This window comes from Brassica oleracea, chromosome C4 (genome assembly GCF_000695525.1).
Source record: "Brassica oleracea var. oleracea cultivar TO1000 chromosome C4, BOL, whole genome shotgun sequence".
NCBI lineage: Eukaryota > Viridiplantae > Streptophyta > Magnoliopsida > Brassicales > Brassicaceae > Brassica > Brassica oleracea.
In genome coordinates this window covers 5,145,821-5,157,736 of record NC_027751.1, presented here as the reverse complement: position 1 = coordinate 5,157,736, position 11,916 = coordinate 5,145,821, and the positions used below count along the sequence as shown (strand labels likewise).

The 11,916-nt window shown below is 40.6% G+C and overlaps 3 protein-coding genes across 6 annotated transcripts; 1 reads left to right on the top strand and 2 right to left on the bottom strand.

Annotated features, from left to right (window-relative positions):
• The first annotated feature begins 1,346 nt into the window (after positions 1-1,346).
• LOC106342390 (probable adenylate kinase 6, chloroplastic) lies at positions 1,347-2,827 on the top strand. Its single transcript, XM_013781300.1, has 4 exons — positions 1,347-1,810; positions 1,917-2,057; positions 2,129-2,401; positions 2,474-2,827. Exons 1-4 carry the CDS (start codon positions 1,454-1,456, stop codon positions 2,609-2,611), a joined length of 909 nt encoding a protein of 302 aa, XP_013636754.1. The 5' UTR covers positions 1,347-1,453; the 3' UTR covers positions 2,612-2,827.
• A 25-nt stretch (positions 2,828-2,852) lies between these two features.
• Positions 2,853-6,112, bottom strand: LOC106342389 (myosin-11). The gene is made up of 3 exons (XM_013781299.1): positions 5,106-6,112; positions 3,963-4,649; positions 2,853-3,692 (listed from the first exon to the last, which is right to left on the bottom strand). Exons 1-3 carry the CDS (start codon positions 6,033-6,035, stop codon positions 3,111-3,113), a joined length of 2,199 nt encoding a protein of 732 aa, XP_013636753.1. The 5' UTR covers positions 6,036-6,112; the 3' UTR covers positions 2,853-3,110.
• An 887-nt stretch (positions 6,113-6,999) lies between these two features.
• LOC106336725 (interaptin-like) lies at positions 7,000-11,170 on the bottom strand. 4 transcript variants are annotated; one of them, XM_013775653.1, is made up of 5 exons: positions 10,884-11,170; positions 10,041-10,287; positions 8,158-9,820; positions 7,590-7,796; positions 7,000-7,516 (listed from the first exon to the last, which is right to left on the bottom strand). In XM_013775653.1, the coding sequence occupies exons 2-5, from the start codon at positions 10,262-10,264 to the stop codon at positions 7,196-7,198; spliced, it is 2,415 nt and encodes an 804-aa protein (XP_013631107.1). In that variant the 5' UTR covers positions 10,265-10,287; positions 10,884-11,170; the 3' UTR covers positions 7,000-7,195. The 4 variants fall into 4 exon arrangements, with proteins under 4 accessions (XP_013631107.1, XP_013631106.1, XP_013631109.1 ...); XM_013775652.1 differs by lacking the exon at positions 10,884-11,170 and adding an exon at positions 10,488-10,617; XM_013775655.1 differs by lacking the exon at positions 10,884-11,170 and adding an exon at positions 10,488-10,617 and having other exon boundaries at positions 8,158-9,814.
• Between the last annotated feature and the right edge of the window lie 746 nt (positions 11,171-11,916).

Sequence of the window (11,916 nt, the reverse complement as noted above, 5' to 3'; positions counted from 1 at the left end):
GGGCTCCGTTTGAGGCGTGGTTGGTGTCTACGGCTTCGTCTCGACGATAGGAACACGATGATGGCCTTGGATCGACGAGATGATCAATGGTTAGGAAGTTATGGGTGAATTACTAAACGGAAACAAAACTGAGCTTAAGGAATGCGGTTTCCGGCGGTTACCTAGGGCGTTTATCGGTGGTGGCAAGCTGAACGTGATCACGGCACACGGTTGCTCCGGCGACGAGCTCAGGTGAGATTTCTCTCTCTTTCTCTCTCTCTTTCTCTCTCTCTCTCTCTCTCCCTCTCTCTCTCTCTCTTTCTCTTTAAAGAAGTTGGGGATGGTGGAGATGGTGGAGATGGTGAGAGTGGTGGGGATGGTGGAGATGGTGGAGATAGTGGAGGTGGGTCATTACAAATTTGTCGGCAGATATTCCAAGAAGGAAGACTTTCAAGAGCCCTTGTGTTAGACTAGGAGAAAACTCTTTATACATTTGATGAAGTAGTGAAGTATATTTGTCAAAAATCATTGATATCAGCTAAAGTAGAAGGCCTTGAAAAACAGAGAGCATAAGGTAAAAAGAAAAGGTGTCAAATACTGAATAGGAAAAACATATACGAAAGAACAAGACAGGAAACAAACAGAGAGGGCAAACCTGAGCAGCTGCTTGTATATCTGAGCTTTTGAGCTTGGCAACTGCTTCACTAACAAATTTGCTAAGGTTAACACCTCCCAAGATCATCCATGAGTCCTTCACACTTCTCCTCATTGATCAGTTCAATTTCTTGATAACTGTTGTATTGCGCTTGATACTAGAATCCAGAGTCTTAGGAGCATCTTTAGTGGTGAGAATTGTAAAAGTTTTTCATTAGAAAAAAGAAAATAATAATTGAATTATAAAGTATGTAAAAAACGTTTAATCCATCGAGTATATGTCAAACTGTAATGCAGTCTCTTCCCTCCCTGAGAAAGTACCTTCTTAAAGAAACATTTTCTTCCATCTGTGCACTCTTTCTCTTCACTTATCTTATTTTATTGATTTTTATTAACTGAGAATCAACACGAGAGCCTCCCGCTGCGGATGTCCTAAAATACAGTGTATCTGCAATGCACAACATGGAGGACTCTCTCTCAGACTAAAGGTTCCAAACTAAATTCATCCAAAACCGTTCGCTGCCAACACTACCGACATAAAGACATAACACGTTTTATTCGATGGTCGTAGAAGAACTCATCTTTTAGATGATCAAGAAAGACAGTGACGTAAAGACATTGACATGTTTTAAGTCACGAGTCAATAATAAATTAAATAAAAATGAAAACTTTATTTCTAACGAGCCAATAATAAATTAAATAAAAGTGAAAACTTTACATTTTTTTCCTCCGATCATCAAAGCCTCTCTCTTCCCTTCTTGACCTTGGACGATGCACCCCCTCAAACAATCAATTCATTCATCTTCTTCTTCTCTTCCTCATGGCGGTTGCTCACCGTCTCTTCGGGCTGTTCTCGCCGTTTACGCCGGCTGCAAAGAATAATCTTTCTTCTTTCTTAATCAGGTCTCTGTCTTCTTCTTCTTCCACCCATGGGCCATCGCTGGACCCTGAGATCGATCTCAAGGAAGCTGCGGCGGAGCTGGAAAAGTCCTCCTCTCCTTCTTCGTCTCTTTCTCGGACCAAAGGAAGAAACTTTCACTGGGTGTTTCTTGGATGTCCCGGTGTTGGTAAAGGCACCTACGCCTCTCGTCTCTCCACCCTCCTCGGCGTTCCTCATATCGCTACCGGTGATCTCGTACGCGAAGAGCTTTCCTCCTCTGGTCTCCTCTCCTCTCAGGTCAGCCTAGAACTCAAATTTAAGATCTTTCTTATTTGTTTATGCAATATGTGTCTGAAAAATCTTAGAAACATAATCTTGTTTGTTGTGTCTGAATTGGTGTTAGCTAAAGGAGCTTGTTAACCATGGCAAATTGGTTCCTGATGAATTCATTATAAGCTTGTTATCAAAGCGTCTCGAAGCTGGCAAGGAGAAGGGCGAATCTGGTTACATTCTTGATGGGTTTCCAAGAACCGTGACACAAGCGGTGAGCAGTTCAGTTTAGACTATCTTGCAGAGAAGCCTTTTGACATGACATCCTCTCTGTGTGTCTTGTAGGAAATACTGGAGGGAGTAATTAATGTTGATCTGGTGATCAACCTGAAGCTAAAGGAAGAGGCGTTACTTGCAAAATGTCTGGGGAGAAGGATTTGCAGCGAGTGTGGTGCAAACTATAACGTTGCATGCATTGATATCAAAGGTGATGATGGTGATGATAGAATGTATATGCCTCCGCTTCTTCCTCCACCTAAGTGTGAATCAAAGCTTATAACCCGAGCTGATGACACTGCAGAAGTTGTCAAGGAAAGACTCAGAGTCTACAACAAAATGGTATATGTTCTTCTTTCAAACTTTCATATAGAACTTTGCAGTTTTTTTACATGTTTGTGCTCTTGTCCACAGACTCAACCAGTGGAGGAGTTCTACAGGGAGCGTGGGAAGCTGTTGGAGTTTGAATTACCAGGTGGAATCCCACAGTCATGGCCGAAACTACTTAGAGCGTTACACCTGGAGGATGATAAACAGTCTGCAATAGCCTAGTCTCTCTGTTCCTACATTCTTTGCTCGAGCAAGCCTTCTCGTGCATATGCTTTAAGATAGTGAATAAAAGACATACATGTCCCTATTATTTGTTACATCACAATTCACAACTAATGCATACATTTATATAGTAAAGTTTTTTTTTGTGGATTCTAGTCCACCATAGACAGTTGAAAATGACTTTCTTTTATATGAATCAATGCTTATTTTCTTTAATGTTCATTGAGAATCATGAGTTCGGTTCTTGTACAAAAAGGTATTCAAAAGTGTTTGGATGCAACTTACATGTGTATTGCTTGAACAAGCAAGCTTGCACTCTCTTCTTTCATCAAGAAGTCAACCAAACACGGATCCGAAAAACAAAACCATACATGTTGATGTGGACTAACGTACAAGAGATCAAACGTTGTGGACTTATCAACAACTCCTTTTAAATATTTTGCTTGATCATCTCTGAGCGCCTTTAGTCCCGAGGGTTGAACCTGAAGCAGCTTGGGAGTCACGACGGAACAGATTCAGCCAGTTCTTGTAATTTCTTCAGACCAAAGGTGGCTATAAGTTCCATCGAGACAAAACATTCACAAGACTTGGCCTCTTCTTCATCGTCTTCTTTGAGATCGCATGCGAGTTTAAGCTTCTCTGCTTCGGATTCTGCTTCATGTGCTTCCTCAAGTAGAAGATTAGCTTCCTCGAGATCACTCAGCTCCAGAGCAGCTGATCTCTCAGCTTTTGCAGTGCCACTGTCAATACGCAACCTCTGGAATCTGCTGACAGACAATTCCTTTTCTTTAGACAAAATCAACCTCTCCAACTCCTGTAACCTCTTGATTGTTTCTTCAATCTCCTGCTCTGCTTTCTCGAGCTCAGCGTTGGCTTGTCCTGTTTCGATCTGTATCTTATCTTTTTCCAGATTTAAGGACTTTAATTCTGCTGCTATTCTTCCAGCTTCTTTGAAATTTCTCGTTGAGGCAGCCACTTTCTTCTCTGCTTCAAGCTCCGGCATCCTCTTCTCTATGAACATAATTTTATCCATGAATGATGTAATATTCTGTTGGATGATCGACTTTCTAGAAGATTGCTCCTGTAAACAAAGAGATATGACCCATAAGAACTCATACAAAATACTGGTGGCATATACTTTAAAACTAAAACTGTACACTGAAATTGCAAGATGACATTTACATGATTCAATACCATATTGTTTTACAGTCAATAAGCATTTATTACAGAGCATAAAATTTCCAATAATATCCACTTTATGGATAACTAGTTATAAATGTATAACATGAATAGAGGTGGAACAAGATTCATAACATATCATGTTGCAGAAAAGAAGGAAGAAGATGAATACCTTTAGTGACTCTCGTGTACTGGAAACCTCCTCCTGTAGCCTCTGGACTTCCTCAGAGAGCTTCTCTTCGATACTTACAAGCTTTGCTCTCTCTTCTCTAGTCTTTGACACATATGACATCAGAGTTTTTCTCAGTTTAATAACTTCCTCATATTCATTTGCTTCATCTGCCGAAACACTGACAAGTTCACGGAGTTTAGCCCCTCTCTCCTTCTCAGATGCCACAAACTCATCCACGTCTTTCTTTTTCCTTGACAAATCCTCAGTCTCCGTATCAACCTGGGAGAGACCCGCTTGCAAATCGCTGAACATTTTATCCATGCTTGCTTGCAACTCCTTGTAGCCAGAGACCACACTATTAATTCTCTCCTCAACTGCCTTTATCTGGGAATCGTTCTCGTCAATCTCCTTCTCCTTTGCCTTTACCAGAGCAAGCAGCTCCTCAAGTTCTTCAGATAAATGTTCTTTCTTCTTACGCAGCATCTCTTTTTCTTTCATCTCTTGCTCAACAGACCCCTCAAGAGTATCATTTAATGACAATCGAACCTTATCAACTATGACAGACTCTATATCTAGTTCAACTTTTCTGAACTCTACATCTTCACAACATGAATTCCATTTCCCAGTTTCCTCTAAACAAAATGCATCTGCCTTTTCCAGAATCGACTCAGCTTCATTCTCAGCATCCTATAGAGATAACAATAACAGTAAAAACCTTATGAATCTCTACTACTAGCAGAAGTACATAGATGCAACTGGACATGGGCACATTTATCCGGAACCAAAGAATTGAAGGTTCGGGTTTGGATCAAAATACCTAAAAAAACTGAATTACCCGAATACTTTTTTTATCCGAAATATTTAAAATTATCCAAATTTTTATCTGAAAACCCAAAAAAATCTGATATTTAATCTGAAAAACCTGAATTTACCCGAATTAATCGGAACCAAACCGAACCAAATGGGATGGAAATTACTTCGGATATTAGCAGTTTCCAACTTTGTTAACCAAACCGAACCGAAAACCAAAATAACCAATTCGAATTTTCTAAATATCCAAACCGATCCTAAACCTCTAGAACCGAAGAACTGAACCCGAACCGAGAAGGGAATGCCCCCGAGTTGCAACAACAATGAACATACCGTGCAAAATCCGCGAAGCAGAGAGGCAGATTCTTCTTCAGCTGCGATCTGAGAAAGAAGGACTTCCTCCATCTTGGACTCAATAGCATCACAATCAGATTCCGCTTGACGGAGCAATGCCATGAGAGAAAGCTTATCTCTTTCAGCATCAGCGAGGCTTTCGCTGATCTTTTCGGCCGCATCGAAATCCTCAGCCTCGATAGCTTCCTCGAGCTGCTTCTCGAGCTCGTCGTGGGCTTTTGAAGCTAATCTGAGATTCTCAGACGCTTGTCTTCTCTTCCTAATGGCATTCTTGCGAGTGGCGGTAACTGAAGCGGCTAAGGCACGTGCTCGTGTTAGCTTCCCTTCGATCTGAGCCTTGACGGTATCCAAAGGCTGATCAACCACGGAACCAGCCGGTTCTTGATTGACGGAATCCGTTACTTGATTGACGGAATCCGATTGCTGACTGACGGAATCGGGCGACTGTTGACTGACGGAATCCGTTACTTGATTGACGGAATCTGATAACTGACTGACGGAATCAGCCGATTGTTGACTGACGGAATCGTCGTCTTCGTCGTCGTTGATCTCGTGCCTCCCGTATCCGATTCTTAGCCCGCCGGATCTCTTCTTCCTCCGCGACACCTGCCGCCTCATGGAGGAGGAGGAGGAAGAAGAAGACGGTAACGGAGATGGATGAGTAACTGCCTCAGGTACGTGTTGGACCGGAGTCACTATCGTTAAGTCGGAGAACATATCTTCGTCCAGAGGCTCAGACATCGTCTCCGTCGACTCTGCAGGCGGAGCCGTGATCACTGTCGCCTCCGCCTCCTTCGAAGGCGGCAAAATTGCGGGTGCGTTGTCGGTGCTATCGGCGAACTGAGACGACGACGGCGTAAATAGCTCCATCCCCTCGAAAAGCGAATCCATATCGTCTCCACCGTCCATAGCGCTAGATCCGATCGGATCACCGGTAAATTCAAAGAGTTGTAATTGTTGAGTGGATCTGTTATTTGCTCAATTGAATCTCGCTATTGTTTTAATTGATTAAATTATTTGATCAGTATTGCATTAATGGGCCTACTTTTAGATTGGGCTTCAACTTTAGTAAGGCTTTTTCATTGACTGAGGGAGGTGAGATATATAGAAAGTTGATTGTATTCCTTAATGTCATTCACCTACAAAGCAAGTAACGTGTACCCTAACTATATGATACATATGTCTTCATGTAGATTACCATGTCCGAAGTAAGAGAGTAGGCTGCATCCCAAATTGATAGCTTTTAGCACCAACATCTGTCTCTGATCTTGTAGTATATTATATAAGAGCTTTTTTTTGTTTTTTTTTCTTACTAAATTATGAAATGGCATTGATTGATGCTCTCAGGCTGTTTCTGTAAATAACTTGGGCAAGTGTAAAACCGCCACACAGATGATAGCACACTAATCATACTTCTTGCAAGCCCGGATAGCAAATGTGGAAATGGGTTGTAGCTTTTGGGTGCTGGCTTGTTTTATGTATCAGCAGTATAATTGGTTTGGTCTCTAGTCATTTATATGAGGAAGATATGGAAAGGACTAATTAATGAATCTGAAGTAGTTCATCTATTGTTTTTTAAATATATTTTTTTTTTGCTTTGACCTGCATTTGGAGAGTCTCTTAGTCATCGCCTGCCTGTACAGGAGCACAAAACTTGAATGCTACTTGAGCAGTAATCTAGAGGGAATGCTTGATCAGCAGGTAGAAAGAAGTGCTGTTTTTTTTGAGAATATGTGGATGGCTTTGCTTATGGAATAGTCTTTGGTTTAAAAAAAACCTAATCATTGGTGTATTATAGATCTTTTTGGTGAATCTTACCATCCAGTACAGTTCAAAAACTTAATCATGGTGCGATAGTCTTTCTTTAAAAACCTTACCAAACAACTTTTGTTCGTTCATAAATGGTGAATTTTATTTAGCCATCCAAGTACAAATCAGAAACTTTGTGAAAAAAACATATCTAAAAAGAGACTAAAAGACAGAACAACATCTATCAAACCTACAACACCTAAAGACAGAAACAAGAGCACGAGGAGAAGCATACGCCTGTACATTTTTATTCTATAGTCTTATTGCACTAAGAAATCGTTATACGAGAAGTCAGTACCAGACAGAAGATCGAAATGCTTGCTTCCAAGAGTGTCTTTAAGTATCGTGATCTGACCTTCCTTGTAAAGTGTCTCCTCTTCCAACCTCTCAACCTCCTTCTTCAACACATCCTTCTCTGACTCCAACTCCATGTTCCTCTTTCTGCACTCGTTCACTTCCTTACACATCTGCTCTCTTTCCTCCATCACTCTTGGTAAGTTAACTTTCATACTAGCAAACTGTTTTGCAGCTTCTTGTAGATTGGTTTCAAGCCTGTTGACATTCTCATCCTTCTTCACCATCTAATGTCAAAATCATCATATATAAGTCATATGAATCTTCATGAGTAACAAAATAAAGTAAAAACTGACTTACCTGAAGCTTGAGGTCTTTTAATTGGTGGGTGTTTACTGAAAGGTTGTCTAAGACGTTTTGGATTTCACGTCTTAGAACTTCGTTACCCCTTACTCCTGTGGCTACTTCTGCATGAAGCTGCTGGATCTCTTGTTCCTTGGAGTACAGTTTCTCTCTTAACAAATTCGTGATTAGACTCTCTGCTCTGAGCTCAGCTCTCAGAAGTTTCTAAAATCAGACAAAAGGTGAAACACTTAGCACATATAAAACATGTAATAAACTTGGGTTAAAATCAATGTTCAAAAAATCTGTAGGCGGTAACTAAGCAAATAAACGAGTAGGCGGATTATCTTTAACGAAATACTAATTTATTTTATATACATTTCATATTAGATATACAAAAAAAAGAAAAATTAGACAAATTTGTGGATTTATACTAATATTATTATTAAATTTTATATATTTAAACTAATTTAGAATCATTTAAACCGATTTGAGTGGTATGAATAGGATTTTAAGAAAATTGTTTCAGGGTCAGACCTGTTTTATATTAAAATGAATATTACTAAGAGATTTTGGACAAACTCACCTCCACAGATTGGTTTCTTGGCTCACTAGGCCTAGCAGGTGACTCTGAGTTTGATGCAATCTCATTGCCTTTCTCAAGTAGTAAGCTGGTGACTGTCTGCAAACTTCTCTTCAAATCTTCAGTTCCTCGCCTTATCCCATGGACATTCATCTCACATTCAATCAAAAACTGCTCACTCATTCCATCACGCATGTCCTGAGATAACTTCTCTTTGATGAACTTCAATAGCTTGTAACACACCTGCATGCTCTCATTCAACATTGACACTCCTTGGTCTTGCAAGAGACACACACGCATCTTCATCTCGTTATCTAGCTTCAAAGTCGTCATAGCTTCACCCTCTTCTTGGTCTTTTACTCGACTCCGCAGACAAGTATTCTCTATACGAAGAGTCTCACCTTCAAGCTTCATCGATTCCAACTCTTTTCTAAGTGAGTACTCAACACCTGCCAATCTTATCTGTTCTGTCTGAAACTTCTCCAACGGTTGCTTCTCGGAGAAACCATCTCTAAGTCCTTGAATAGTCTTCTCCTGCTCTCTGCACGTTCTCACAAGCCTCGTTACAGACTTGTTCAGCTCTTTACACTCCTTGTCTTTCTCTTCAAACATTCTTCTCACACAATCAAGATCCTCTCTCGCTTCACCGTAACTCTCTTGCAACTCGGAGAGGTTTTGCATTAAATACACACTCTCTTGTCTTGTCTGCTCTTCTCTTTCACTCAGCTCGTTAACCTTCTCGTCCATCTCTCTTATCATATCCATCCGCTCGGTTTCCTTCTCGTGAAACGTCGCTACTTCTCTCTGGAGCGAGACGTTGTGCTCGGCGAGCTCTCTCACGCGCTCTCTCAGCCTCTTCTCCTCTGTCTGAAAGCTCTCTAGCTTTGAACTCCACTCTATCGATCTTCTATCAATTTCTTTCTCAAGACCAAACTCTAACTCGCTCTTCTCTTTCTCTAGTCTCTTTATATGCAACTCTGCATCGGTCTTTACACGTTTGATCTCTTCTTTAGCTAAAGCTCTCTCGTCTATCTGTGACCTCAAGAGGCTCAAGACTTCGAACGCTAAGCCTACTCTCTCCTCAAAGTCACACTTCTCCTCGTTTAGTTCTTGAGAAAGCATCTTCACTCTCTTCTCAGCTTCTTTATACTTCTTCTCTAGCTCGGTGTTCTTACCGTGCGAGAACACCTCCTCCTCCACGTGGTCATCCTTGTAATAACCGTTCTTTATGTGTTCAGCCAGTGGGAGGAGATTGGCGAAAACGTCCAAGTCTTGTGACCCGTAGCTCAGGGCCTTTGACTTGCCTTGAGTGTGGGAGAGTCTTTCCATGACGCTTCTTGCGAGGGACCGTGCCGATGCGTCGTTTATATGGTTGTTATCGGAGTGTCGTCTCTCTTTGACAATGTCTGATACTGTTGGTGAATGGATTTGAGATCGAGGAGGAAGCTTCTTTGCTTTGATGGTGCTACCTGAGAGGTTGCTTAGTGAAGAACCGCTCTTTTGCTTATGATGATGATGATGCTCTTCCCCATCTATGAAACGGTCCAAGACTTGGCTTGAGACGTTACTAGAACATGTTGATAATGTTCCAGATGAGTCATGTACTTTGTACTTGTGAGTTTGGTCTGGTTTTTTGCATTGGCTCTCTGGCGTAAAACATCTGAAACTAGAATCAAGTTAATAAATAACAAGTCACCAAAACATTTAATCAGTGTTCTAAAAATCAGTTTAGGCGCGCCTAATCTGATTAGGTACTAAAACATCCGCCTAATCAATAATCTCTTATAAATGGCTTAGCTACCGCCTATCGATTTCTTGTTGAATACTGGACTTAACAAATAATTTCACAAAAGAAGAGTAAGACAAAGCAAAAAAAAAGAACATACCGAGATGATTGGTGGTTTCTTTGTCTTGTAGTGGTTGGATCATTTGAGGAAGTTCCATCAAGGAGAAAAGCTGCGGAAGAAAACGAATGACTTCTTCCAAGAGCCTGACCACTCTGAGACTTTATGGCAACACCCTTTGGAGTAGCTTCTGATTCTTTTCCCCGGCGATTTTGTTTATCATTGCCATTACCAGATGACGATTTGAAAAAGAAAAGCTTCTTCATCTCCCAGTATTAAACAAGGCAAGCTGGAATCAAAAACTATATGTTAATAAAAAGAAGAAGTAGATTAATACTAACAAAAGAGTAAGAAAAAAAATTAAAAGGCAACTGGCACAAACAGGTCATTGAAAGTGATACTGATTTGATTGCTACATGGAAAGGAGTAGCGAGATAGTAATCATGAAACAGAACAGAGCAGAGAAGAGTGTTGCAAAGTGAAACCTACTTAAACTACTTGCTTGCTTTGCTTGCTTCTCGATGAGAATGATTCAACCATCATTTTTTTAGCTTTTGACTGATGAGATAATAGCTTAAAAATAGAACCAGGATCAAGATCAAGATCGAACACAGTCTTTTTTAAATAACGAAATTGTCAGAGAGTTTCTGACAGATCCGTAAACATCGAGTTGCTGTTACAACTCAAAGCTAAAAAGACCAAAACACCCTTACAACAATCCACCTACTAAAATAAAACCCTAGAGAGACGTACCAAAACCGAACATCTTTTCAAGGAATATATCGAACTTTGAGACCAAACGGCGGAGAAAATGAAGAAGATTGAAAACAAAAAATAAACAAAAACTATCGAAAGGAGACAATCCATGAAGTTATGAAGTTATACCATAAGCAGAGTGATTCTTCCGGAGGAACGAGTATCGAGAAGAATCTTCTCAGAAGATGGAGGGAAACTGAATTAAAAAAACGATGAAGAATCCGAAACGGTAATCGAGGTTTTTTCCTGACGGCGTTAGTTTACGTATCGTTAACTAGTACGTATAACAGAGATTCGATTAAGACAGGGTGACGACAAAACAAATGGCTTTCTCCGGAATTAGGGTTATCCTCAAAGGGTACTTGTGGAATTTGCTTTGATAAAGCCTTTCCAGAGGAGCGGCCCGCTTGGCTTTTCTTATCGTGGGCCCAATTGTGTTAGTTGTTTGGTTATCAAGCACTCAATATTATTTTGGGTTTCTGCCTTTTCTCTAGATTAAAATTGATAATTAAATGGAGAAAAAGTGTAATTATAACATTAGTGTATAAAATTATTCTGTGGGCTTACACAGCTGTTTTTGTGAAGAAGACATGAAGAGGGGAACTTGTGTGTGTTATTAGGTCGACCAACTGGTCTTTATATACATATGGTAATGACGGTCTAAATACTGGATCGACATGAGATCGTACTTATCCTTAACTAGATAATGACTAGCAATACGTAAGTTAAACACCAACTATAATGTAGATAAACACAAGAGTAGATAGGCGCCAGTATAATCCTGCGGATGGGCTTGGCGCGTCTTGCTACACGGGCTGATAAATGGGTCGATCACTAAATGGTTTATAACACTCCCCTTCCAGTGCCTTTGGGTCGGACAGGAGCTGAACCTAGAAAGTAAGTTCACAGCAAGGCTGATGTCTGGTCGTGTGTGGCCAGCTAAATACATCAGAGCTCCTATGGCACTGAGATAAGACACTTCGGGACCAAGGACTTCCTCATTTTTCTTCTTCGGACCAAATGGGTCAGTGTCCGGACCAAGACTTCTCACGACCATGGGGCTAGTCAATGGGTGAAACTGGTCCATATTAAATCTTTTGAGTACTTTTTCTGTATATGCCTTTTGATGCACAAGAATTCCATCTTTCATATACTCAAGTTG